The sequence below is a fragment of the Sylvia atricapilla genome, chromosome 1 (assembly GCF_009819655.1).
Source record: "Sylvia atricapilla isolate bSylAtr1 chromosome 1, bSylAtr1.pri, whole genome shotgun sequence".
NCBI lineage: Eukaryota > Metazoa > Chordata > Aves > Passeriformes > Sylviidae > Sylvia > Sylvia atricapilla.
Window position 1 is genome coordinate 146262009 of NC_089140.1, and position 27918 is coordinate 146289926.

General features: G+C 37.3%; 1 protein-coding gene across 2 annotated transcripts in view; it reads left to right on the plus strand.

Moving 5' to 3' along the window:
• Positions 1 to 27918, plus strand: part of KHDRBS3 (KH RNA binding domain containing, signal transduction associated 3) — a 90411-nt gene that overhangs the window by 11711 nt on the left and 50782 nt on the right. For both annotated transcript variants that reach the window (XR_010745443.1, XM_066336520.1), the window contains exons 2-4: positions 14147 to 14265; positions 24549 to 24665; positions 26717 to 26863. Coding sequence is in view for 1 of the 2 variants with exons in the window: in XM_066336520.1 (XP_066192617.1) it covers positions 14147 to 14265; positions 24549 to 24665; positions 26717 to 26863 (383 nt within the window). In the remaining variant the exon portion in view is untranslated. The remainder of the gene's footprint in view (positions 1 to 14146; positions 14266 to 24548; positions 24666 to 26716; positions 26864 to 27918) is intronic.

Here is a 27918-nt window from a genome sequence, read left to right on the forward strand (position 1 = left end):
ACACATAGCATACACGGGGATGATTTTAAACTAAAAGAGGAGTTTTGGATTATATATTAGGAAGAAATTCTTCTCTGTGTGCTCAGGCACTGGCACAGGTTGCCCAGAGAAGCCTCATCCCTGGAAGTGTTTCAGGTCAGGTTGGATGGGGCTCTGAGCAGCCTGGTCCAGGGGAAGGTATCCATGCCCAGAGCAGAGGGTATGGAACTAGATGATCTTTAAGGTCACTTCCCCCCCAAACCCTTCTATGACCTGAAGTAGCTTTAGCCTGTGATGTTTTCTTCATGTATGCTTGAGCTATTAAGGCTGCTGTCAGTCCAATTTCATTAAGTGTTGAATAAAATTTTAAAAGAAATTTTCCTAGACTTTTAAACTTCAAGCTCTTAGAATATTCCTTTATTATCAGCTGATTAAATGGAGAGTACAGGGAAATTACCGTAATGGTATTTATAAATTATTTATTTATAGATGCACTTATATGGTTTACAGACCTGAAATAATAGGCCTTGTTTGGAACTAAGTAATAGTTCATGTAGTTCAATATAAGGTTAATTAAAAATGCTGGTGTGTATTTCATTACCACATAAGTGGCAAGTAGCTGGCTGTGGGATCAGCTCTTTAAAGAACTCTAAGCAAATTATCCTTTAGATTAATACCCTGACAGTGGGAAATGAATGTGATTTGCTTTCTTAACTGTTAGATCATAGTTTCCTTAGACTTCAGTGGTGTGCTGAGCTAACATTGTGCTAACATGATGTATTTTCTGCATCTGAGTAGGTTGTAGGTCCTGGAGGCAACAATCCCTTATTCCTGTTCATGTGTTCAAAGCAATGACCAAAGCTTCTGATGGCTGCCTGGGCTAGGAGGCTGCTTGCTATGATGCCTTGCATGAGGCTGATGCTGAGTATTTATTTAGTTACTCTAGGCAACAGCTAAAGTACTCAACTTGCTGGATAGCCTCCTGCTTGGTCATGTTTTTTTTTTTCTGGGGAAAGCAGTGAAATGGATAGGAAATAATTGAATCAAAAGTACTTTTCTTTCCCACTTGGGTAAAGTATAAGGTGAAACTGTAGGCTTCTACAGCTTCTGTAATTCTTTACAGTTCTTTCAGAATATTTTGCTTAACTATATTACTGCACTATAGTAACTGCCTAGAGCTCAGTCCTGTATCTCAGTAAGTGTTTTATCAGTAACTATTAATTATTTCTAAGTCTGTGCAAATGATGCTACTCACGTAGGTATGTCTTGTCAGCATCTGTATGAGTTTTTTTTTGGCTCCTCATTTGGGAAGGTTTCATTGCTGTTATCAAAGCTGAGATTTGAGGCTTTTCTACAGAGTCATCAGAAAAGAGCTTAGTGGAGGGAATGCAGAAAGCAAACATAGTTTCTTTATTCAGGTTTGGTACCTTAAACCTGGCTATGTATACTGTTAATAGTAGATGTCAAGCTGTGCTGTAATAACACAAATGTTAGCATTATTTTTCTTTCATTTTATGGATGACTAATTAGCTGTTTGAGCTGTATCAATTATAGTCAATCAACTTTTTGTAATAACACCTTTTCCCCTTTCAATATTTCATCCTCAAGACAAACATCCTGAAATGCAAGAAATTTTACATATACCGAAATGAAATCCTAACAGAATAGTGAATGCAATTTCAAGCGAAGCCGCAAAATGAAGAAATAAGAGCAGATGGCCCCTTCAAAAAGATAGATTAAACAGAACAGATACATAGTTAATCTCATGCATCTTGTCAAGGGCTACTGCCAATAGTTAGTTCTTATGCAAAGGTATAGTAAAAGCTGTATGAATTTAATGAAAAAAGTTTTTCTTAATTCCCAGCTCTTTCTGATAATTTAGTGTTATGTTCCTATTTTTAAAATTGCAGTTACAGCAAGTATGACTAGTAACTTACTAAATTAGTTGTCTTGCTTCAGAAAGGGATCCGGCAAAAAGAGCAGCTCTGGGAATGCAGTTCCACTTATGATCAATGAAAATTCATTGTAGCATTTCTGGTGTTTTCTGGCTCTGTGACACACTGATGATTGAGTCTTTAAACCCGCATGTCAGATTTGGGAGAGGGATTTGTGAGTTTTTCTCTCCTGTCGGCATGGGAAAGAGCTTATGTCCCCTGTGGTTAAGTGGTTTGTTTTTTTTTTTTTTTTTTTCAGATGTATTAGTGCACAGTCAGATTTTTCAGTTCAATGAAGCACATTTATTTTTATTTTTGGGGTGTAATGCAATTAACACATTCCAGCCTCTTTAGGTAGTTATTCTGTCTGTGACTGGACGTGTCATTCCTACCCTTGCTCTAAGGGCAATGAATCCAGAGGGGGAAGTGAGATTTGAAACTTAGTAACACATGCCTCTTTCTCTAGGAAGACTTTTTCATGGGTGCACAAGTATCCCTTGTGACTGAGTTCCTTTCCAAATGCATGTTTTTGCTTGGTTTCTCTCTAGTAGCAAGGAGCGATAGAAAAATCTACCCTAATAATTGGTTATTGCTGTCTCAGCTGTCCTTCATCTTTAAGGTACCTAGACTCTAAATTTCTTAAGCATCTATATTTTTTACAATGCATTCTCTTTGTCCTCTGCCACATCTAGAAGATAACTTCATTCTGTACTTTTGGAAAACGGAGCATCAACATTTTCTTTCCCATATAAAAGCAATCTAAGCATCACTGAATCAAGAAGTAATGGCACCTCAGGTAGTTTGCGTTGGCACTTTTCTTATTGTTTCTTGGCAGGCAGAAGTGATGAAGGAGCAGAAACTTGAATATATGGGGCTGTGAAGGCAGGTGGGGGACAGGCAGGGCAGGTGTTTGGTTAGAAGCAGCTTGTGCAGGTTCCCAGCACTACTGTTAAAAATATGACCAGTTTTGTTCTTGCTGTCTCACCTTGAATGTAGGTGAACTTCCCTGGCTGTGAATTGTTCCACTGCACTTAAAGGTGCCAGCTGTCTTGTGCCTGTGATACCTTGTAGTATTGATTTTTGGTGTATAATCTGGAAAAATGTACTGAAATCTGCTATTTAAGCTATTGAATATAGGAATTATTCCCCTAAGAACACACATACTTGTCACTGGGAACAAGTTGTGTTTGGTGAAAGTTGGCATTCTGAAATTAGCGCAATTGAAACTAAAATAGTAACATGTATAAAGTTAGTTTATCAAATAATTATGTGACATAATTTGGTTGTAGTACAACTCAGGCATGACATTTTAGATTTCTATATAAGCATTTGATTTTAAACTGTTTTCAAGACCAATTAGTTAGACAAAAGAATTTGCAGTGTGTTGACTGCTGAGTAGTTGCACAGAACATGCAGTTCTCCTGATTATTACAGCTATACCATAACCACGTCTGTTGGACAGAAACTTGGACCGTTAAAAATACTTTTCACTGAAGAAAGATTGCTTTTTGTAAATGAATTTACTAACCCAAGATACAACTTACTCAGAAGGAATTGCTTAGTTCTGTTTGAGGTAAACATGAAGATACTTTCTCTGAGTCAGAGTGTGGTGTTGGTTTTTTTTTTGTTTTTTTTTTTTTTTTTGTGGCAAGTAAACCCATACCATAAATGCTACTAAAGCTATACTATATTTTAGCTTTGTAAGATGTGTTTCAGCAAAAGCTTACTGGCATAAGTTGGTAGTTAGTTCAGATATTTATGCGGGTATAAAATTGGTCTGTTTAATTTTTTCTTAAATTTGGAAAGATTAATATTTTATTAGGTGAATGCTAGAAATAGTAGTTTAAGAAAAAAACTCTTCATAGATACTATGAAAGTTAGAAGATTATCTTCCTCATGGAAGGTACTACATGGGCAGGCACATTGTCCTACAGAGGCAGAGATTTATTGCAGCTGTAGGTGTGGCTGCTTTCCTGCAGGAACTGGTCTGTTGAAAGACGTTTTCCTTACAATTTGCAGCTGGATTGAGTCCATAAGATGGACTTTCAAGTTTATAACACTTCTAGGGGAGTCTGATCTTGTTCTACAATTCAGTGAAGTGGTTAAACTAATTTCATGAGAGTAAGTTTGATAGCAAAATATTTGGGAAAAAAATTGAATGTAGTAACAATATGCATTAATTCTATGTAATATGTGTCTTCATACACAGAAAGTAATTTGGATTTGCCTGCTATTGAGCATGTGGAAGGGATTGTAATTAATGTTATCACTCTGCTAGTTAATTTTTAACTTGGATGCTAGAAGTTTTTAACATCCAATTCATGTTGAGGCTCATACATAAAATTACTGCACAAATTTCTTTAAGCTGTGCTTTCCCATAGGGCAGTAGATGTGCAGGCTGCCTTCGTGCATTTTTCCTGACAAGTTACATTACTGCAGCCCAGGACTGTAATGGGGGAAAAAATGGAGAAGTACTGCCTACAATAATTTTGTCAAAAATGGTGCTTTGCCTCTTTTATTTGCTGACACTGCAGGTGATGACCTTCTGAAGGACTCATGAAGTGGTTTGGGTTGGAAGGACCTTAAAGGTCATCCTGGTTCCAGTCTGCCCTGCCGTGGGCAGGGACACCTTCCACAGGACCAGCTTGCTCAAAGCCCATCGAACCTGGCTTTGAGATTAGAGGACTAGGGTTGTGTTAACCTAATCCAGGATGGTGTGTTGGAATTAGTCCCTTTTCTTTTACATGTGCCAACTAATGTCCATACATTTGTTTCCTACATCTGGGAATCAGAATGCAAAAATGGTTTAGGAGGCTTTAGGTTGTTACATTTTTCATAAATATTATGAACACATTCTTAAAGTGGGATTTTTTTGTTGTTGTTTTACAGAGCAATATACAACTCATCTATTTTATGAGCTTTGACATCCACCTGGTTGTGTGATTTTGTGTTCTTTCTACACAGGATTACTTTTTCACAGCTTGCTTGAACATCAATAGTTCCTGCTTTAGTAAAACAAAGTTTCAGACATGGCAGTCACAGGATTCTGAAAAATTTGCATCAAAGGACCAGGAAACTTGTCTTAAAAATTAGCAATATGAGAAAAATTACAAACAGTAGGTTGAAACAAGAGATTATACATGAAGGTTACTCCAGTGTATACTGTTTTCAGTGGTTCGTCTTTTAGAGGCTCTAAGCAGTGATTGCATTCACTTTCTGATTTCACTTGATCAGTGCAATGCCATGGAATATATAGATTTTTTTATCAATTCTGTAGTAAAATTAAGGTTATACTTTCTAGTAGAGCTTATGTAGGATCAGCAGATGTGAGTTTAAGTCAGCAGTGTCTGGTGCTTACTCTAAATGTCACTGAATTAAATACAAGAATTCAAAAACATTATATAGATACTTGCAGTAGCTTTCTCTGTTCCTTTCCCTAACTCTGCGTGAAATACGGACACTGACAAGGTTTTATTGGACAGAAAATGTGTTTTGGACAATGTAGCATTCTGGGAAGCAGTGGGAAGAGCTGCATGCTGTGTGTGTTTTCAGCCATGCACAATGAAGAGAGAAAACAAAGGACTGCTCTACTCTGGACCTGTCCATAGCTGTTTCTATGGACTGCTTTAGCATTCTTATGATGAATGAATAACATTAATTTCTCCTGTGCTTTCAGGTAACAAATCATGGCTTTCTATGCTCCAGTATTTCAAGAGACATAAATCTGTGGCTGGGGGAAGAGTTTATTAGAACTAGTATTTTTTTAAAGCATCAAAGATCAAACAAATCTTTCCTTAAAAAAATGATCTCAGAATTCTTCAGCAAAGCAGCAGAAATCAAGAAGCTTACTAGAAATTCCATGAGAGGAAGGATCACCACTGCCAAAGTGCTGGCAGTGCTGTTCTGGTGCAGCCCAGGTGCTGGTGGCCTTTGCAAGTGCAGCTTCCTGGCTGGTGTTCAGCTTGTTTGACCTTCAGGTCTTTTTCTGCAAAGCTGCTTTCTGGCTGTTTAGTTTCCAGGCCATTCTCTTGCATGGGTTATTTCTCCACAGGCACAGGACTTTGCACTTCTCTTTGAACTGCATAGGACTGCTGCAGCCCATTCCTTCTCCTCTTCGAGGCACTTCGGAGTGTCATCACAACCCTCTGGTGTTTGAATTGCTCAGTTTTCTGTTATGTGTAAAGCTGCTGAAACTGCACTCTGTGCCATCAGCCGGGTCATTGATGAAGGTGTTAACTATCACTGACCCTCAGAGCTTCGCCACTGATGGCTGGCCCCTATCTGGCCTGGTTGTAGTGCCCCTGACAGAGTCCTTTGAGCCAGGTGGGTCAGTTTTGCCTGCCTCATGGTCCATGTGTCTATCCTGTGCCTCATCAGTCCATGTGAGTATGGGGGTGGGAGGCTTATGAGAAGCCCTACTACAGATGGGGTGGGCACATCAGCTCTTGTCTCATCTAATATTGTTCATAGCACTGTTTAGTGTGTGTGGCTTCCCTGCCATAAACTTGTGCCAACTGCTCTCATCTTTCTGTGCTTGGGAAAGGTTTTCAGGAGCTGTTTACTACATCACCTTCCAAGAGATCGAGGTGAGTTTTACCAGGCTGTGGTGGCCCAGCTCCTCCTCCCTGGTCTTGAAGATAGGACTGATACTTGCTTTGCCTCAGTCATCAGTGACCTTACGGCCATACAAAAACAGTGGCCTCTTGATGACATCAGCCAGATCCTTCAGTAATTGTGGGTGTTTCCTGAAACTTCTGCTTTAGTGAGGATTTCAAGTAAATTGTGACTTACGGAAGATGTGAGTTGCTTTTTACTGGTAATTATCAGTGGGATATTACTGAATTAAGGATTGCCAGAGTGTGAGGCTCTCTACCTTGGCCTTCTGTCATTGGGATGGAGGCTCCTGGCAAAGCTCTAGTTGCCTAAAAATGGTTTTTGGAGAAGTAGAAGATAACAGTTTATCTTGTTGATGGCTACATAAATCTTGCATAATGCTAAGTAAACAACTATACACTTACTTGTGTAACTATCAATTATACAAAACACAGGGATGTGTTTTGCTAGCATAGCTATCTTCTAGTATTAAATATGGTTTGTTAATCTGCTGGCAGTTTCTTAGACTGCAGTCTTTGCCAGTGCCTTCAAGTGTGGTCTTAATAGTGCTCAAGTCTGTCTGTTTTAAGGGTCAGCAACTGGATGCGCTTTGGCTACTGCTTCACCTTGGCAATAGTTTAAAATGTGATATTTGCATATTGAGAGCAGCAGTTGGTATTCATTTTTCAGTTCAGATGTGACTTGGGTGTTTTCTTGTGAAAGTTGTCAGAGGAGTCCCAGAATGTTTGTAGTGCTCTGCAGTGCTGTGTGCATAAGGAAGAAAGATTATAGACCCTTCTTGATGTCTCACCAAAATGTCGAGTGAAATCTTGTGTAAGAGCTACCTGTCTGTAGGTCATACACGTAATTGAGAAAGGTGGAACAGCTGCTTGTAAGGACTCTTGATAGAGAATATTCACTTCATTTTGCCTGAGTCCTACTTGCACCAAGTAGTATAAGATGCTCTGTAATTTGCATTTTATTTTTAAGTTACAGAAAACATGATTTGACATTTTGTAGTTAGTGGCTCCCTGACCTTGATAATTTTAAAATATTCATGCTTAAAGAAAGATCTGCTGTAGGTAAATGTACAGTAGGTAAATCATACAGCTGACTTTATAATTTTGTTATAAGTTGTCTTCAAAATGAAATAATTTTCAGTGGAGTAGGTTGAGGATATGGTACTGATGTCTGTGTATACCTCTTGTTTTCTTCCTGAGCAAGACTGATTAAGCATCTATTAACACCTTATACATGATTTTGACAGTTCCTACTGTGGTACTTCCTACCTTACTGCTAATACTAATCAGTCTAAACAGATTTTAGTGAAGTCATTTTTGATGTGAAGGGAATAGGTGTTCAATTAGTTTTGAATTGCCTAAATAAAAAAGCTAATTCAAAATATTTGTCATATTGGTGACTGAAATGTATTTTTAGATCAGCGCAGATAGTAGTACTTAGACTGTAAAATAGAACTTAAAATGCCTGTGAATGCAATTTAAATAAAGATTGGTTTGAGTCCTTCAACAGGGATATTATTATTAATTTGAGGATTCTGAATGCTGTAGACATCATTCTAGCATGAACTGCTTATTTTATTGTAAATTGAAATTAGGTTCATTGTCAGTTCCTTTTACAAAATTAAGGTGGCATATGAAAGACAGTTATTCAGAATTCAACTATTGTAATAATGCACATTAGTTGAAACAAATTAGTGTGGTTTTTTATGCACAATTCATGCTCTTAATGCATTACTTTCTATGTTGGTTCAGAATTAGGACCTATTACGGATGCAAAACTTGAGATTTTTAAAAAGACTTTTTAAAGGATTAAAATGTTGGCTGAGGAGAATAGGTAAAGTTTTCTGAGGCTCTTAAAGGACTGGGGGTGGATGCAGTAATAGAGCAACAGCATTAAAAACCAAAAAATCTTTTGCATTTTTTAATTTGTGTTTTAGACCCACTCAGGATGAGTCCAAATGTTGCCATTTTGCATATATTTAGTTTCCTTATTTTAAGTATTTTGAGGTTACTTTTGTTTGCTTGATTGCTTTAGTTCTCTAATTTTCACTTTTTAAATACAGATACACTAATTAGTGTTTACTTTGGAATTATCTTAGAGGGTGGAAAAAGGGATATTTGACTAAGTATTTACTCATATCAGACAGTGTTTAGTTGCTGAACTTCTGTGTTTTTCTGGGGGATTTGGGTGCTTTATATACAGTTGAAATTGGGAAATTCTGCATTTTTTGTCAATGTCTACACAGAGAAACTGCTTTGAAGCAAACTAGAGTATGCTAGACACTTTTTTAAGATACTCAAAAGTAGCAGGCTAAGGTTGCCTCTTCTGTTCAGTGCAAAAATTGGGGAGGTTGTCCAGCTTCATGCAGTTCAAGAGGACAGGGAGTAAGTAGTAGGTCTCTTAGAGGCTGTTATAAGGAAATCTGTGGGGTTTATTTCAGCAATCTTTTTGAGTTATATTAAAGCCTTGATGTGATTCTTTTTCAAGTTCATGCTGTGCAGTACTGTTTTCAGCTCAAAAGATGAGACATGCTGGTTGGAGAGGTGCTGATTCAAACAACTTTTAATCATCCTGTAGTAGAACAGGTAATAAAGCAGTCCAGAGTAAAAAATGTATAATCTGAAGCACAATCAAGACTGTTTTTCTAAAACAATTAAGCTCATCAGTTTAATCAAACTTAGGATCGTAATTGGGTTCACCATCTTGGTACTGTACCCTGGTTGTACAGAGCTCCTGGAAGGACTGTGGGCATTTAGTCAGCATTTGGCACAGCAAACTTCCTATGACTTGGCTTCATTGAGAAAGTTGTAATATTTTTTTAAGGATAGGTATTCTTAAAATGTGTCTTCTCAGTTAAATTATGGGTTTTGCCTAAGTGAAAATTTCCAAATAAACAGTTTGGAATGCTGATATTGTCAGGTTTTGTCCACTAAGGAAAAACTAATGTCTTTTTTCTGAAATTCTGCTACAACTGACTTGGAGTCCTCCTTTTCTTCTGGGACCTTGTCTCTTACCAAAGCATGAATGTGTTCCTTAACGGGAGTCTTCATAAAATGGAAACTAATAAATCAAGGTCAGTTTTCTGTAGTACCATAACTTTGATTTTTTTTTTTTTTTCCTGATGTGAAACCAAAAGGAATCATGCTGCCAGAGGAGATGGCCATCCAGCTCAGTGTTCTGTCTCCAGCACTCAAAAGCAGTGAGTTTTCAAGAACTAAGAAGGGAAATATGTAAAGATACTTAGCCTTCCCTTTGACCTAAGAGCTTCATGAATTGAGGAGGATGTGATTTTTCAAAGTCAACTGTGAAGGTTTGAGAATTCACTGAGAATTCACATTATTGTTAGTGGGCTGTGCTTCTGTAGTTGTATAATGTGCTTGATTGAGTCAGTCTAAATTTTGCTGCATCCTTTTCCTAGATACAAGGCAATAAATTTGCACAAATAAAGCAAAATCTATTACTTCTATTGTATAATGTCAGTAATTTTCAAACCCACTTGATTTAGAAGTCTCTTTAAAGGATAATGTAATTCTTAGAATATTTTCACTATCAAAAATGAATGTGGAAACTACTTCTAGTGCAATTGCAGTGCAGTTCCATCAATGCCTTGTTCTCATAAACCATGATCATGTGGATATCCTTGAATGAGCCTTGCATTTTGCACTTGTTCTTCTAATTGAAGTAGGAAAAAGTTAGTACAAGTTTGGTAGTAAAAAAATGTGGATATAATAGGATGTTTGGTAATACATCTGAATCTCAGGAAATATAGTAGAATTTTTTTTAAGGATTTGTAGGCAAATTGACCTGTTTTCTGCTTCTCCTGATCTTGTGTAAAGGAAATATTGCCTTAAGGACAAATGTAGTAAACATTTGTTTACTTTGAGGTTGCCATTCAATCTTATATTTATTAAATTGATTTACTTCAGACAAATAGGACTTTACTTTGCTCAGCATTAAACACAAGTATTTATATTGGTTTAGCTGAGGGAGCTGGAATCCTGGATTGTGGTTCTGTCCCAGGAAGATTAATTCTAACTGAAGAATAATGTGAAACAATTCTACTTCATCATTATCTGATGTATCTACCACTGTTATTTGGTGAATTAACTGAGGAATAATCATTGCTTAGATCTCTGCCATGATTAAATGTAAAGGAAAAAATCCATGCAGTTATTACTGCATGCAGTTAAATTCCTGTTGCATTAGCTGCATCCTTGGTCTGAGAACATGAGATTTTAATCTCTAGCATTATGGGAAGCTTTAATCACATGTTTATTTACTGTTTGTGATTGAGGAAATGGCATTGCTTCATATAGCTAAGCAGTGCAGTAATCTAAGGATTAAGAAAAGGCAAATCTTCCTATCCATTTGACCTTGAAAAACTGATTGGATTTCCTGTGTGATCTGGCATCATTTTTCCCTAATTATCTAAAACTTGATGTCTGTGAATGATATTGCAAGAGCTACGTGGATATGGATAAATTTCTAATGCTTAGCTGAATTTCCCGTTCTTCTTAGATTTAAAGTTCAAAGAAATAAAAGACTGGACTTCCTTCATACAAAACTAAAGTCTTTAACAATAGCAATGAAGAGGCAGAAAGTCATAATTTTGATTAACATTACTATAACAGGAAAAAGTTACTTAATCTTACTTTGTACTGCTTTGGCAATGGGTTATAGCTGTTTGTTAGTACAGTAATTTGTCTTTAGAACAAATGGGGGAAATTGTGATCTGTTTTGCTGAGAGCTGATTTACAGCCTATTAAGGGTTTCAGTAGCTTCTTCAAGCAAAAAGAAAGTTGTTTAAACAGTGCAAGTAAAAGAATAAAGGTTTTTTGCTTAAAATGTTCAATAAAGCATGTAGATACTTGGGGTAGGAAAACTGATTTTTGGAGTAAATAATGTTTCTTTTAATAATTATTTCAGTGACTTTGAAGTTCAGTATCTGCTAAAGCAAAAAAAGAATGGCCTTTTTGTGGTTTTTATTAGCTCAATTTAGTCCCATATTATGAGCATATTTAGCATTAATCACATTGTTGCGACCAAATCCTTCAAATACTTAATTCAAGTAACTTCTCTAAGCTAAAGTATTTAGGAAATACAATTAGCAATGTATTGATCTCTTAAGGAATTTATGCAGCTGGCTCAGCTGAAGAATGTTACTGAGGTAGAACTCTGTGCTTAACTCTTCAAGTGCATTTTAAGTGCATCTGAGGTGTCTGAAACAAATAATTTCCAGGTGTAGTATTTCTTGGCAATTTCTAGGAAGTTCCTTAAACTACTGTTGATTCATAAATTTGTGGTTCTCACTTTCAGGTGGGTGGGAGGGAGATTTCAGTCTATGCCATGCTGTGCATTTGGGGGTACAGTTTGTAACTCAACAAGAGAAATCAAATTTTTACCTTTACCTGTTAAAGGTACTTTCATTTTTTTATGTTTAGATTTTTCAAGATAAAGTCCTTTTTTGTAACATTAATTATGGTGACTGAGAACTCGGAAAGGTCTTGTATGAGACCTAAATCATTTGAACTACCTGGAAATCTTTGTGCACTACTCTGTCACAAAAAAACACAGCAAAATGCATAAATTGAATTTAATATTGAATGCAGTTGTACTGTGCTTCTCTGACTTCGAACAAATTTTAGTCCTAACATTTAAAATCAATACTAAATCACATCATATCACATTTTGTTGCGACTGCATTTGCTTCAGTCATAACAAATGGATGCATTTTTATGACAATTTTAATAATCAGCATTTCATGGTGTAAAATATTGCTAAAGAACAGCAGAGTTCTGATCAGTTTTAAGCTTTGAGTGTTTATGCTAATAGTGCAATACCAACAGCAGCCTTAAAAATTGGGGTTGTGTTTTTTACTTGTAAAATAGAAAATCCTCTAAGTACCTAGTTTTGTTTTTCAATAGAAATCAAAGAGCTTTGTCACTACTGCCCTTTTTATATGAAGAAAGAGGGGTGTTAAATGTATATCTGTATTTGAATGCTGTGATAATATTATGCTTTTACACCTGAATGTGATATTTGCAGAACTGACTTCTAAAAGTTGCCAGTCACCTGATACCTGAGTGGGAATATCACACCCTATAAAATTTTGGTCTTAATTTCATCTGGAAATGAGTTCCAAATTAAACTGATGTAACTTTACATCTGTTTAATTGCCTGTAATTCTCTAGTCTGCAATGTGGCATTTTGAATTTTTACCTTGCTAAAATCCATAGGAATCAAAAACTCTCATAGAGACTTGAGAAGAAGTTTTGAAAGTACAGCTGTGGAATTCTTTTCCTTCAAAAAGCCTTTAGTCTGAAGCTGGTTTGACTTAGTTTTCAGTCACTGAACAGTAACTTGGATACATTGTTTATTTTCTGTTAGTGAAACTTGCATGGAGGATAAGTTTTAGTTACTAAAAGTACCTTGGCATTTTAATTTCTGTAGTGCTTAATGGAAATGGATTGGTATTAAATTAAAAGTCTGCTAATAATGAATGGATTTTTTTCCATAGTTAGAAATTTGTTGGTTTATTCTGTTTTTTTTTCATTGGACCTAATTTCAAACCAGGTTGTCTTTAAAAGTGTACTAAAGGCTGGTTTCTTCTACATTTTTGATAGGTTTCTTTGTGTTTGAGTTTTTATTGCAGTCTCTTCTTGGCATAAGATCACATTCCCATTAAAGAAACTGCAAGGTCTTGATGAGTGTCCCTAATTTCTAGTGGTCAAGTAGAGAAGGGTGTTTGTTGTTGTGACAAATTAACAAGATATATGGAGGTGCTTGTGAAGGACAAATGCTAAATTCCCATTGAAGAATTTCTGTGGCACTTGTGAAATGAGTTGGATTTTGGTGCCTGCTAACAGCTTTAATGCTGCAGTCCCCAGCAAGATGGACCCAATCCAGCAAATACCTCAAAAGTGCTTCACTTTGCCTCCCTGTATGCTTCTCATGAATCTTCTCTAATGAAATGAAATCTGCAGTTTTTCATTAGCACACTAGAGGGTCAATATTTGGAGAAAAGTATAATCAGGAGTCAGTTTTATGTGCATCTTTGGAATGAATAGAGTCATGCAAGCCAGGGTTTGAATTTCTAAATCCTATTCCTAATAATGTCATTGTTGGTATAACACTAATCTCAGATTTTTGGGTTTGATCTATGTGCCGCAATTGCATTCCTGAAATTCCGAAAGATTAACTTGATATTTGTTCCTAAGTGCACTGTAGAAAGCAGCCATTAAAACTCTATACTTTATTTATAGTAGAGGAATAAAATTGTTGAATATTAACTATGTTTGTTAATTTAAACATGCTCAAATGTATCTAGGTATAGTCCTCACTACTTGAGCCATATCAAAAATGTATCATAAGAGTTAAGTGAGTACAGTGTTTGCAATGCTAATTCAAGGGGCTGATATAAACATGAATATCAAAAAAGGGAAACATGCTTTACCCTATTGGCCTTGTATAACCAATTACATGTATTAATTACACAATATGTCATTTGTATGCCATACGAGCTACTATATTAGCTTTGAAATTTATTTATATTTAATTTGAAGATTCCGAGCTTTTATATTGTTGCATTTAACTGGAAAAATAACTTTTTTCTTTAACAGAAATTGAAAAATTCCAAAAAGGGGAAGGAAAGGAAGAAGAGAAGTATATTGATGTAGTCATCAATAAGAATATGAAGTTGGGACAAAAAGTTCTGATTCCAGTAAAACAATTCCCTAAGGTAAGCCAGATTTTCATATTTGATAAATATAAGTTCTTACAAAAGACCTTTCACTAGTGTCTTAACTATTTTTTAATGTAACATTTAAAACTATTACCATTCACTACTGTTCTGCAATCTGTTCTATAGGAGCTCTAAGGCAGAAGTGATTCTTGTTGGAATAAGCATGCAGGAAAGTGGTGCTATTCACACGAAATAGTATGTTGAGAGCAAATGGATTGAAACATGTATTTGGGATGGCAGGCTCCTCCTCTTCAGAATATCAAAAGGAAAAACAAATTTTGAAGTTGAGTCTGATGCCAGGCTTTGAAACTTTTTTTATTGTAGCTGGAAGTGCAGCTTAAAATGCACCATTAAGGAACTAGTTGTGTAAATGTTCTTCTCATCCTCTGAAGTTCCAGCCATTGTTATTCTTGAATGAATTATAGCTTGACTGCTAAATTATGCAGTCTGTTCTGTAGGGGTAGAGACTGTTTCATTAATATCTTTGCCCACTATGAATTCTTAACACTTCTTTACTGCCAAGTATTATCTTGCACTAAAATATTGCTGCCTGGAAGCATTTATGCAACATTTAGTAGGCTGTGGAACTTTTTTATTTTGGTGCTGCTTATAATTTTAAGGTTAATGTTATGACAATCAGATTAACATTTTTTTAATTTGTTTGCAATGGGGTTCTTTTCCCACTAGAAATTTCAAGACTTTCTGTTCATGGAGGAAAAAAATCACCATTCGCTCCTCCTGTTTAGGAAAACTGTTTATAGTTGACTTTTTTTTCTGCACCGTATCAGTGTTTTTCTCACAGGCCTGTGTAAGGTAACTTGCAGGGATTTCTTTGCTGCTGTTCAAAGTTTCATGAAATATACTTTGAGTGAGTGCAAGGCTGTGGTCACCTCTTTGGAACTCTGACTTAAGTCATCTTTGTGACCAAATAGAGCTATATACAAGCATACAGAAACATAAAACATATACAAGCATACAGGACAAGAAAGGCTGTTAAAAAGGGAAACACTGTCTTCTGAAAGATATTCATGCTTCTTTATCTCATGTCAACTTTCTTTATAGGACTTAACACTGAATTTATTTAGGGTAGTTAGTAGGAAAGCCCTTGCTGTATTTTGAATGGCTAGAGATGCTCTGCTGTTTGATCAGTACTTCTGACCCATCAAGACACTGAACTAGAGTGTGTGCTATGGAAAGAATCCTGAACTGAGGTCCCGGCAGATCTAGGGGTGCAAAATAAAATAGCTGTGCAGAACAGACTTATCATACGAGTTCCTGCATCTCCACTGGGACTGCTCCACAGATATCAAAATACTGTTCTCTATTCACATAACTTTCCTCTTCTGACAGGGTGAATAAAACCCTAGATACTGAAGAATATTTTTACCACAATATTTGGGGGATCAACTTCTCTTAGAAATGTTTTTTTATTAAATATAGAGGGATATTTGTTAAAGGTTGCTCGTTAAAGATTCTGTAGAGTCAGAATGAACTAAGATTTCTCACTGTATAGGTGTAGTCTGGAAGGTATCAGTTCAGAATTGTGATAGGTACTCTTGATATCTCTGAAAAGCACCTGCCTTAAACCACAACTAGTCACTGCAATTTGCTATTGCTTGGTATTAGAACCAGACTTGTGGTTTTGTTTCTGAGATCTAGTAAATTATGATACATTGTTTGAAGTTACATAGCTTCAAGGTGGCAAACTAAGACCCTTATCCTGGCATATGTCTGCAGTAAGTGACATGAGTTTTAAATGCCTGTACATGGGAAAACAAAGTCTTTTTGCATTAATAAATTTTTGAAGTGCTGATCCTAGTTCTATTTCCTGTGTTCAGAGAAGGGCTCAGAAGTTAGAGATGTGTGGGGTAGATATGGAGTTGTTTCAATCATCTTGATTCTCGAGATGTATGTAGAGTGCTCGTGTTGGATATTTATCCATGTTGTCTGACTGGTGACAGCCAAGGTGGCTTCACTAAGGACAAGTTGTGCCTGACAAAACTGGTGAACTCCTTTGATAGGGTTACAGGGTTGGTAGATAAGGGGGAAAAGCAAGTGATGTCATCTACATGGATTTCTGCAAAGAAAGTATTTGACACTGTCTCATGTGTCACTCTTGTCTCTAAACTGCAGAGATAATGGACTTAATGGTTGGACCACTTGGTGGGTAAGGGATTATTATACTCAGAGTTGTGGTCAGTGGTTTAGTGTCCAAGTAGTGATCAATGACAAATGGCATTCCTTCGGGGCTGGTACTGGGACTCTCACTGTTTGACATCTTTGGTGACATGGATAGTGACACTGAGTGCACCCTCTGTAAGTTCACTGACACTGAGCTGTGTGGTGCAGTTGGCACACACTGGAGAGACAGGATGGCATCCAGAGGAGCCTTGAGAGATTGGAGTGGTGGGGCTGTGCAGAGCTCATGAAGTTCAGCAGAGCCACGTGCAAGGTGATCCCTGTGGGTTGGGGCAATTCCAGACAGAAATACAGGCTGGGCAGAGAATGGAGCAAGGGCAGCCCTGAGGAGGATGACTTGGGGTGCTGGTGGAAGAGAAGCTCAACAGGAGCTCAAAATGTGCTCTGGCAGCCCTGAAACCAAAGGTGTGCTTTGGATGTGGGCCTGTTGGAAGAAGTCTAGAGGAGGTCGTTAAGATGACTGGGGCTGGAGCACCTCTGCTAGGAAGATGGGAGGTGAGAGTTGGAGAAGACTCCAGGGAGACCTTCCAGTACCTAAAGGGGGCTTACGAAAGAGCTGGAAAGTGACTTCTTACAAGAGCATGGAGTGGTTAGACAAGTGGGGATTGCTTTAAATTGAAAGAGGAGAGGTTTAGATTAGATAGTAGAAAGAAGTTCCTCACTAGAAGAGCAATGAGGCATCTGGTATAGTTATCTAGAGAAGTTGTGGATGCTTCATCCCTGGAAATGTTCAAGGCCAGGCTGGATGGGCTTTGAGCCACCTGATAAAGTGGAAGGTGTCCCTGCCCATGGCAGGGAGATTGGAACTGGATCTTTAAGGTCTCTTCCATGCTATACCTTTCTGTGAGTCTCTACTGTGGAACTTAACAAAAAATATTGTGGTCCTCATAAAAACCTGAAATGGTGTTTCACATAAATGCTCTGTGCCCCAGTACTGCTGTTCTGTCTGTGTGTGCAGTCCCCTAAATAAATGGTCTTCTTTTAAACTAGATCAAAAAACCCAAGTTATTAAAATTGTTAAATCCTTAACAGGGTTAAATAGATGGAAATGAAACTAACCACAAATATAAGTGATTTTTGCCAACAGAAACTATTTCCTTTGTTTATATTTGCCAGGGATGGCTCTGTGAAAGAAAGATGCCTCTGCTGTTTGCGTATATTGATATTTCATTAATCCTATCCTAATTTTGTTATAAAAGAGGGCTGTGAACTAAAACAACCCGTCAGTGCCCTGCCCCCTAGCAAGACAGCTTGCTAGACCTGAAAAGTATATTACATTTCCTTTTCCTTCTTTAAAACTTTTCTGTAATTCTGACTCCTTGAATAAATCATAATAGCCTCAACACAGGTCAGGCAGCTCAGGCTCTGATCAGATCAGCCTGGCATGGTAATGCTTGCTCACATTTCCTGTCCTGTCAGACACATTCTCATGAGCCCATGGCTGGGTCCTGTGCAGTTGCCTCTGACAGCCCTGGAAGGTGACAGGTTAAGTGCTTCAGCAACTCTTCAACTAAAGTGCAGAGGAGCTGGTTTTCTGTTGGAAAAGAATCTAGTAGACCTCACATTCAAAAGTATCTATTGCACTTTTTTGTGCATCTTTGCTTACCATGAAAAAAAATTGAGTTGCTGGTCTTTAGCGTAGTGCACAAATAGCTGAGTGTTCCTGGTGATGTGCTTAACTTGCCTCCTACTTAAGAGCTCTTGATTCTTTCTGTGATACTCTATAGATTTGTCCTTTAACTGGGGACTTCTGTTGTACTCAACCCTTGGCAGCGTTAGTTAACATGTTTAATCTCATGCTACAGATAATTGGTCTAAATGTGTTTTTTTCCAGATCTTGACCTTGATAGAAGCTGATAGAATAACCAAGACAACCTGAATTTTGTCTGTGCTGTGAAATAACTCAAAGTGGTTAGTCCCAGGAGTTATGCTCAGTTTCTCCTTGAGGCTGGCTCTGCATTTGAATAAATTTCCTTTTGTTATTAGAAAGGAACAACAGACTCCTTTAAAAAAAGTCCCTGATTTAATATGTCTTTATATGGTGACAGGTAAGACAAAGTCTTGTGGAAACTCCTCTATAGATTGCAGGCCTAGTCACATATTTTCAAAATATGACTGTGCAGAGTCTTAGAGATTTTCGATCTGGTCCAGCTCTGCAGATGCCTTCAAGAGACTTGAAGTGCTGTGATACGGAAATTAATCTGAGGTATTTAGGTGAAGCTTGAATAAGCTTTGGTAATGCTGTCTGCAATCCTGTTGTAACTGGGACATCTACTACAAGTAAGGATTAGGGAGTTTGAGCTTTTATGCAACCTTATAGGAATAGGGGCAACTTTGAGTTAGAACTGATTTTGAAATAAAGTTACCTATAGATGGGAGTCCATGCAGATGCTGGATGTGTAAATTGCAGGTAGTGGGATGAGATCTTGTCAGCTTAGGACACTGAGGTTAGAGTGACTTGCTGTTTGATCAGCTGAATAACTTAACTGACTCTGGGTCTTGTTTGAAAATGTGACCCTTAAACTTGTGTTTCTGTTGTGTTTTGTGCTTGAAAATAATCTTCAAGTTTTCACAGACTTAAAGGCATAAAAGTGAGCTGGCCACTCAAGGGAGGTCCTGATGTGGTTGTGTTGGTGGAGGGACTCTCTGTTTCTGTCCCAACACTGCTATGAGGAGCCGTCACGTGTAAAAGGTGTTTAAGAGTTTTATTGGGTACTTGTGAGGCAGGAGGGTGTTATCCCCCTCCCATACATTTAATGAATGTGCATTGTGAAGCAGATTAGTCTTAGAACCCTGATTTTGCTTTGACAGTTTGCTGAACTTGGGTGTTCTGAATTAGGTGAAAAAAACAGCTTCAGTGGATGGTGAAAGGAATCATGATAGTTTTCCATGAGATGGGTCAAAACTGTGGAGAATAATTACTTCTATTTTGAGAGGCTACCATTTTAAAAGTTGCTCACAGATCTACGCTTAAATACTGGGTAAATCTCAAAAGTTAAGAAGAAATGTTTGTTGTACCCCAAATTGATACTTCCAGTAATTTTTGAGAAAATATATTTAGTTGTGGAGCTGGCATCCATTTAAGCCTTTTAGCTCAACTTTTGAAGTGAAAATACCTGTTTTAAAATGTCATTGTCATATACAATATATCTGCTGTTATGTAAAGTCATGGAAAGATTAATATCTTAATCACATGACTAGTTAGAAAGCAATTTTTCAGAATAGCTCAGCTCTAAGGATTTCTTAAAGCAGAAATGAGAAAATGTGGTTGCATAACCACAAGTGGTGTGGAGGAAAAAGCATCCATTGTAATAGCAGGGATAACTTTTGAGCAATTTAACAGTAAAATTGACCAAGCTTTCTGCTATGAATGAATGTTTAAAGACCTATTACCATGTTACATGAAAGAGAGTAGTTTGTGGTGTAACATAGATGCTTGAGGCACTTACCTATCTATAGAAGCTTTCTCTCTCAGAAAGGAAAAACCTTGAAGTTTGCCTTGTTTCAGGTCATTCTAAGGGAAAGTGCTCTGAATCTTGTATTAACTTTTTTTTTTCCTAGTGACCCTGTCACAGAGAAACCATTGCAGGAAACTAATATGTCAAGGAAGCTTTCTATGGCTTTAATAACAATGGAGTGCTTAAAGCTTTACAGGAAAGCATTTGGTCTAGCATTTATACTTTCACTAAGTATTTTAAGCTGGATGAAGCATTCTTAGTAGACTTGCCTTGGTTGGGGATAAACAAGGATTATTTTTTCTATTATATCCCCTTTTCTGTAATATATACATTTAAAATGCTGTGGCACTTGCATTAGTTGGTGCTTTTTTTTTGTTTGTTTGTTATAATTCTTATAGTAGATAAAAGATCAAGTGATTCTGGAGAGAATATCATGTTCTATCAATGTTCTTTGTAACTGTTTCTCCAGAAATGTTTTCAGGAAACAATGTTTCAGGAATGATGATTCCGAAGAAGTGAGTGCTGAACAGTAATGCCCATAATCTCCATTGTATGATAACTGAGAAAATGTTTCTTAAAATGGGAATTTATGAACATCCAAGACAAGAAAAAAACTTAAAGCAAAAACCTTATAATCATTTTTTGTTGTTTCTATTATGAAGGATGTTTTCTATTTGAGATGTATTTTAAATTGGGGATTTTTGTTACAGACTTTAATATAATCTGTAGAAGGAAAACAGATATACTCTTTCAGTACAATTAACCAGTATTTGCCAGCTAATGGACACCATGGTCAAGTCAATTCCTCCCATATGCCAGGAACTGGAGGAATGGCTGTTGCACTGCATGGTGTCTTTACCCACAAAGTAAACCACAGGTACAGGAGGATGTGCTTTCAGTAATCATAGATTTTAGGAAAAAGAACACCTCTCAAACCTTGCATCCTTTTGCTCAAATGAGTGTATTATCAGATGATATTTTGTTCGGAGGTTACCATTTATCAATAGCAGAGTATTACCTGGTTAGAAGTGTAGCTAATTTTTCCCATTTTATGTAATTATTTTCTCCCAGATCTGTTAATCTGAATCTTGATATTGTTTTTGCAAAGATGCTTGTAATTTAGCTTGAGGTCCCATATTTGCCAAATCCCTCAGAGCTGGTCTAGAAGCAAATTTGGGTTGAGGACTTTATCTCCTCTTTTATATGCCATGGTCCATAGTTTATTGGTACTTAATACATTAGAAGCTGTGTTAGTGCAGAGACAATTCCTGAATTGACAAAGATGATCCAGTATAGAATGATGTTTATGGCTGACTCTTAAGAATTCATCAGTCCTGTAAAACTGAAAATTTCACCAGCTTGCACTGGAATGCAGTGCTACTGCTTTAATACAGTGTTAAGCTGAAGCTGGTGAAGGTGAGTTAGTGATTGGGTATTTTTTTTGGTATTTATAGCAGTTGGGAGGTAATTGTGCTGTGTTGAGGGGGGTGAGTAAAGAGAGGAGTCTGGCATGTCTGATCCTGATCCAGCACTAGTGAATGTGACTGGTCTGACTCAGGCAGAGCTGTTCAGCTATCCAGTGTAAGTCAGAGATAGTTCATAAGCCTGAGTTCAATAATAAACCTGAATTTGTTCTTTGTTCTTGTGCTCTTGGGGCAAAATAAACACTTAATGTGGAACATGGGAAGCACCCATTCAACTTGTATGCAAGCAATCTGGTGTAAGAGCTAATCTGGATCTGCCAGGCTTACTTGCCTCTGTAACACCAGCAGACAAACAGGATTTGCTAATTTTGTAACTAAAATTTGTTTTACTGTGTGCTGGATTTGTACCTTTAGGTTTGAGTCCTTCTACTATTTGATTGAAAGCAGTGTGTAAGTAATAATAGTAACTTAGTGACTGATACTTTGAGTGTTTCTATATCTATGAAATATTTCAAAATAAGCCTTTGATTGGATGTTTCCAATTTGATGTAAAAGGGAGATAAAGCAGTAGTTTGAAGAAAATGCAGTACCTGTTCAAAGTAAATCTGTTTTCTACTGAAAGGATTCCTTCAATATTGTAAATTTATGGAATAATCAACTGAAATGTTCCAAAGCCTGTTAGTTTTGTTATGTGGGAGCTAAAATGCTTTGTGATGACTCCATTGTAAGCCACATTTTACTAACCTTTGTGCTTTCAGGCTACACCTAGAGGAACTGTGCTTTCAAATCAGCAGAATTTCAACTTGCAACACAAGTTTCTTATGCTTCAGACTTGTCAAATCAAATATTTGAAGCCACCGTGCACAGAAAAGAATAGTTCAGTGGATCTCAGGATACAGACAATACACTTTCATGTTCATTAAATGTGTCTAGAATATGTCATCTGTGCAGTCCTTGTATAGCTTCTGTAATATCTGACTTTGACACTAGAGATTTCATGGATTTTTAAAGATGACAACTTCTGGAAGTATTAAACTTTGGTAGGTCAAGTTTTAGGCTTACACAATGTTAAACTACTTGGTTTTGACTAAAAGAATATAGCTGCAGTAAAGAGTGTTTATTTTTATTCCCAATGGCTTAAAAAGGCTATTATAAGTAGACATAAGTAATCTTAAGTAATGCTTGAAAAACTGAGGTAGTGTTCCACTATGTGAAAGCTTTACATTGAGCTTAACTATGGACTTCCTTTAAGGAAACCCTTAATAAGGAGTAATTGACTCCTCCAAGTTGAAATTTGTAACAAATTGTTTCAATTTGTTTGCTTTCCTTAGTTGTACCTTCAGAAACAGTAAAATCAGAAGTCCAAGTTAAAAGGTATCTCTAGGGAAGACTTCTACCTTCAGATGCTCAACCTTCTGTTGAAATACTGATTCTAAATTAAATTGCACAGGACCCCATTAGTGGCCCTGAGTCTTGAATATTCTCAGCAAAGGAAAATTCTATGTCTATCTGCTCAATCTTTCTGATTAATATTTTTCTTGACTCTGTCTTAGGAACTATATTAAAAAAATAGACAACTCTAATAAAAAAAGAAACATTGAAGATATTCCCTGAGGATGTCTTGATGTGACCTGATAATTTCAGAAAAGACTGGTTCATGCAAGGCCTTAAATTTAATAGGTTCTGTGGACTATAGTAATCCATAAGCCATTTTCTCAATATTGTTATGTCAGGTCTGCATTGGGAATTGAACTTACAACTAGTAAGGGGAATAAACTTATATTTTGATGTTTAGCTGACCTTTAATGCTTGCTTTCTTTTTTGTCTAAAGCTGAAAGAAATGAACTGGAGCTCTAGACTTTGTGTGTTGTAGAGTGAGTGCAGCTGGGCCTTTGTTCCATCAGCACATCCAGTAGCAACAAGAGATTTGGGGCTGCCATTGCCACATAGTTGAGTCCTTTCAAGTAACTCCAGGTGAACAGGGAGACCAGGGCAGCCCATCTTGGCTCTTCAGTGACACAGTAGGAGAAGGACAAGCAAAGAACTTACAAACTGTTTCATGAATCTGAGGCCACAAAGCTTAAGCCTGTTTGCTGTTCAGCATCACTTTATTTCTGCCTAAGACTATCTTTTTAATGTGATTGTGTCACTTCAGTTGAGTACCTCAACCTTCTTATCTATTGTAACCAGTTTTCCATCATGGTTTATCAGTGGGAGTAAGGGGTAACACCTTCTTTAACTTTCCTTTTCTGGTTGGGACTCTTGGAGAAGTCCTTTCTGTTACTCTTTGGGTCCTTTGGCAGATTCAGTTTCAGCTTCATTTGGGCCTTCCTTATCCCAGCTTGTAGACACACAATCGGATTTCATCTCTATACTCCTCCCAGGTGACCTGTCTTAACTTCTACTGTCTGTGCATTTGTTTCTTGCCTTTTTCTTTGACCCGCTGTCCCTGCTCAGCGATGCTGCTCTCTTGCCTGAGTTCTTGCTGCTGAGAATCTCTAGCTCTTGTGATCAATGAAAGACTTCCTTAAAGATTCACCAGCTCTGTTCTACTCCCTCATCCCTGAGGGCAGTCTCAGGGGATCCCACTCACTGACACCCCAAAGAGCTGGAAGTCTGCTTTCCTAAAGTTCAGCAGCCCAACTTTACCCCTGATCTATATTCAATGTGTGGTTGCTGCCTCCAGTCTTGATGTCCCCATTGAGCTCGTTTGCTTTGGTGGCCAACAGATCGATTAATGCCTCCCCTCTGGTGGGTCTGTCTCTTACCTGGGTCAGGAATTTATCCCACATGCATTCTGGGAGTCTCCAGGGTTGCCTGTAGCTCATCTTGCCACTCTTTCAGCAGGTATTGGGATGGTTGGAGTTCCTCAGCAGGACAGAAGGACAAAAGCCTTGGGCACAATGCCTCCTGTTAGCTGGAGCAAGATGGTTTTGTCAACAGGCTCCTCTTGATCTAGCAGGCTCTAGTGGACACCAAATTATCCTTGAATTCAGATACTTCTGTGTTGCTGGAGCCACTGACCTTCTATTAATTGTACTATATGATTTTACTTAATGTTTTTTAATTTATGATCCAATCACTTGTACCCATGACCAAAAGTTGTCTCAACAAAATATCCCTCTTAATTTACTCATTAATTTGCAATAAAAAAACAATGAAGTTTATGTGTTGGGTTTTTTATTTTGTTTTCTTACAGTTCAACTTTGTGGGAAAACTTCTGGGCCCACGTGGTAATTCTCTGAAGCGTTTACAGGAAGAAACACTGACAAAAATGTCTATTTTGGGAAAAGGTTCTATGAGGGACAAGACAAAGGTAAGGCCTGAGTATGTCAGTGGAGTTTTGTTACTTACCTTAAATTTCTGAGGAGGGGAACAAACATTATAATGAAAATTGGAACAAATAAAAAGCATAGGAGATCACAATATTGATTATTGGTTAATGTCCCTCTTTGGCCAGTCAAGCCAAGATTCCACATGCAGTGGGCAAACCAAGCCAATAGATGCCAAGTAATGGAAGGCAGAATTTTATGGGAGCTAAATTGCTGTCAAAGAGGGATACTGGAATGGGAACAAGTTGCAGCTTTTGTGTTGGTCTTCATAGGAAACAGAAAAACCCCTGAAATGCTAACGTGTTCCCGAGGTTGTGAGATGTAGCCAGTGAGTGAGCTAATTTTCATTTGTGTGCTGTTGTAAGTTTTAGTGTCTATCCCAAGTTAGAAGGTACCTGCATGGATCATCAAAGTTCAACTTCTGGCCTTGCAAGGAATGGAGAATTAATGGAAGCATTGCCAAGTCATGTTACAGAACTAAAATAACATACAATAATAAAAGTGAACATAGCAGAAAAAGCACAGAGTGACTTGAAAAGTTTGGTAGTGGGAATGATCTTAAAAAAACCTGCGTTGAAATTCTGTATGTTTTGTTAAAGTTGCTGATTGAAATGCTTTTTTTACCAGGTCCTACTCAGAAAATTGTGACTTTTCTATTGTGTATTGCTGTTAGCCAACTTTCTTGAGAAACATAGAAAGGAAGTTTCTTAGTGTTGTTTTCTGCATAAACTAACTGCACAGTGATTTTTTTTTTAATTCCCTCTTTAGAAAAAGACAGGGAATGCATGGTGCAAGTATATACTAAAAACAGTATATGGGGATCTCAACTAACTTCCAGTGCTTGTGGCTCATATGTTTTGAGTAATTGTTCCTAGGTATTTAACTGAGAAGCAGTTTGTATTAAAACTACATATTTGAGCTGTGATGTTTGTATTAGCTTACTTTCTATTTTTAAGATCACTTATTTGCATTGACAAAATAATGACTTGCTGACGGAGTCTAATCCTGCTGAGTGACCTCTTAATGTTCTTGCTCTTGGTGCTCTGACAGCGATCTAGGCTGATTTTTTTTTTAAACATCTTCATAGTGAAACACAAATCATGTTAAGAATGTTATCCATGAGAAGCAGAAATGGATTGTCACATATAAACCTCAGCCTGTAATTAGGGGTGTGCAGGAGAGAAGATTTCAGCTATCATTGCAATTTACAATTTTAGTCATCTAAATGGTGAAGTGCTTACCTGGTGCTTGCCAAATATAAGAAGCTGCAGGGGATTGTTAGTATTTTAGACAACAGGACTGCTAATTATTTGATATAATGTTATCTAGTAAAGCAGTGAAGGTATTTTCTCGTGATGATTTTATCCCTTGGAGCTGTCAAGTACACATGGGCAAGGGGCAGTTGGAGAAAAGCAAGTGATGTCCTTTTAGTCTGTGAATATTTTGCATGTGAATGTCAGTATTTGAGAACAGCTCTGCTTTACTCCACTGAACTCAGCTTTGCAGTCATTGAAGTGGGTTGGGTGAAGGAAGATGAAAGAAATAAGCTTGCTTCTGAAAGAGCTAGTGAACTCTTTTTGCTGATGTCCTTTTTCCTCGTCTCGTATGCTGTTAGCTTTATGTCCAAATAGCACGGTTCTGTGAAGGACGCACTCACTGGATAAAAACTTCAGTGAGAACAGAAAATAAGTATCAAAGCAGTATAGTAATACTGTGATGGAAATAATGTTGGTAAAAGAAGGTTACTCTTGTGGAATATTAGATCAAACCTGTTTCTGTAGATGTTACTTTCAAGAAAAGTGTGCTCTTCGTGAAACTGGTGCACCTGGGGAAACTCTTGGAAGCATTCCTCCTTGTGTTACAGTTTCTGTATGTTAGCAAGATCTGTTGGCTCTTACTTCATGTTACTTTTTCAGTTGTAGACACCTGAACATGAGTGAACAGTGTTTGCAGATCCCTCTGGAGAAACTTCAATACTTGCATAACAATGTTTCAAACAAGAATGTGTAAACCCAATCTTTTTCTTATCTCCTAGGAGGAAGAGTTGAGAAAAAGTGGAGAGGCAAAGTACTTTCACCTAAATGATGACCTACATGTTTTAATTGAAGTATTTGCTCCACCTGCAGAAGCATATGCCAGAATGGGACATGCATTGGAAGAAATCAAGAAGTTCCTCATTCCTGTTAGTATTTTATTTTTTATGAGAATTTTGGTAGTATTGAATGAGAAATGTTATCTCTAAAACCGAGGAAGCTGGTGAAGGTGTCCCTGCCCATTGTGGGGAGTTGGAACTGGATATTTAAGGTCTCTTCCAGCCCAAGCTGTTTTATGATTCTGAACAGTGTACAATATTGGTCAGATCATGTTGCTTAATGTCCTTTGTGAAAGAAATGCTGATTGTCAAATATTTTGCATTTTGATACAGGCAGTTACTGGGTGAATCTGTAACTGTCCACACAAATCTCAAGATGTGACCTGTAGTAAAAGAGAAACTTATTCTTGCTTTACTAGTCATATGCAAAATATCACAGACTACAAATAATTATAAAAATCTGTAGAATGTGTGCCTTTTCCTTTTTCTTGGTACACATGGAGTATCAGTTTTGTTTAAGAATTAATAAATTTGAAGATGCAGTATTTCACCTGTAATCCTGGTTTAGTGTAGAGAATTAACAGGCTTATCTTGTATCTTTATTTTTATCACAATACTAGTGATACATGAGCTGTATTTTTTTTCTGGGGTATACCTCAGCTTCCATTGTATGGAAGCAGCATTGTATAAAATGACGTCTGGTTTCCAGTACAATTTTGTGCTCTCTGTTTGGAATATGTGTAGGTAATGGGTTTCTGATGTCCTTTATACCTTCATCTCTTCCTCATGTAAGAACCAACCTTACTTCTTTGCAATATTACACTGCTTGAAAAAATCCAGCTTATCTTAGGAAGCACTCTGGAGCACTTGGGGTGATGTTTCTGTGTGTGAAGTTCCCAACTGATTTAGCTCTTGAGTGAACATTTCTTCAGTCTTTATTGGTGATCAGAGGAATAGTATAGAAAGCAAAGCATCCTCAAGATGCATTGACTTCTGTTTATTTTTACTGCTGAAAATGTTGCTCAAGTGTTAGTCTTTATTTGTGTCAGATCTGGGAAGTGTTGGGACCTAGCTAAGGAAAGTTTCCTGAGGCATGTGTCAGAGTGACAGCAGTTTGTAAATGTCTGAGTGGAGCCAGCATGGCT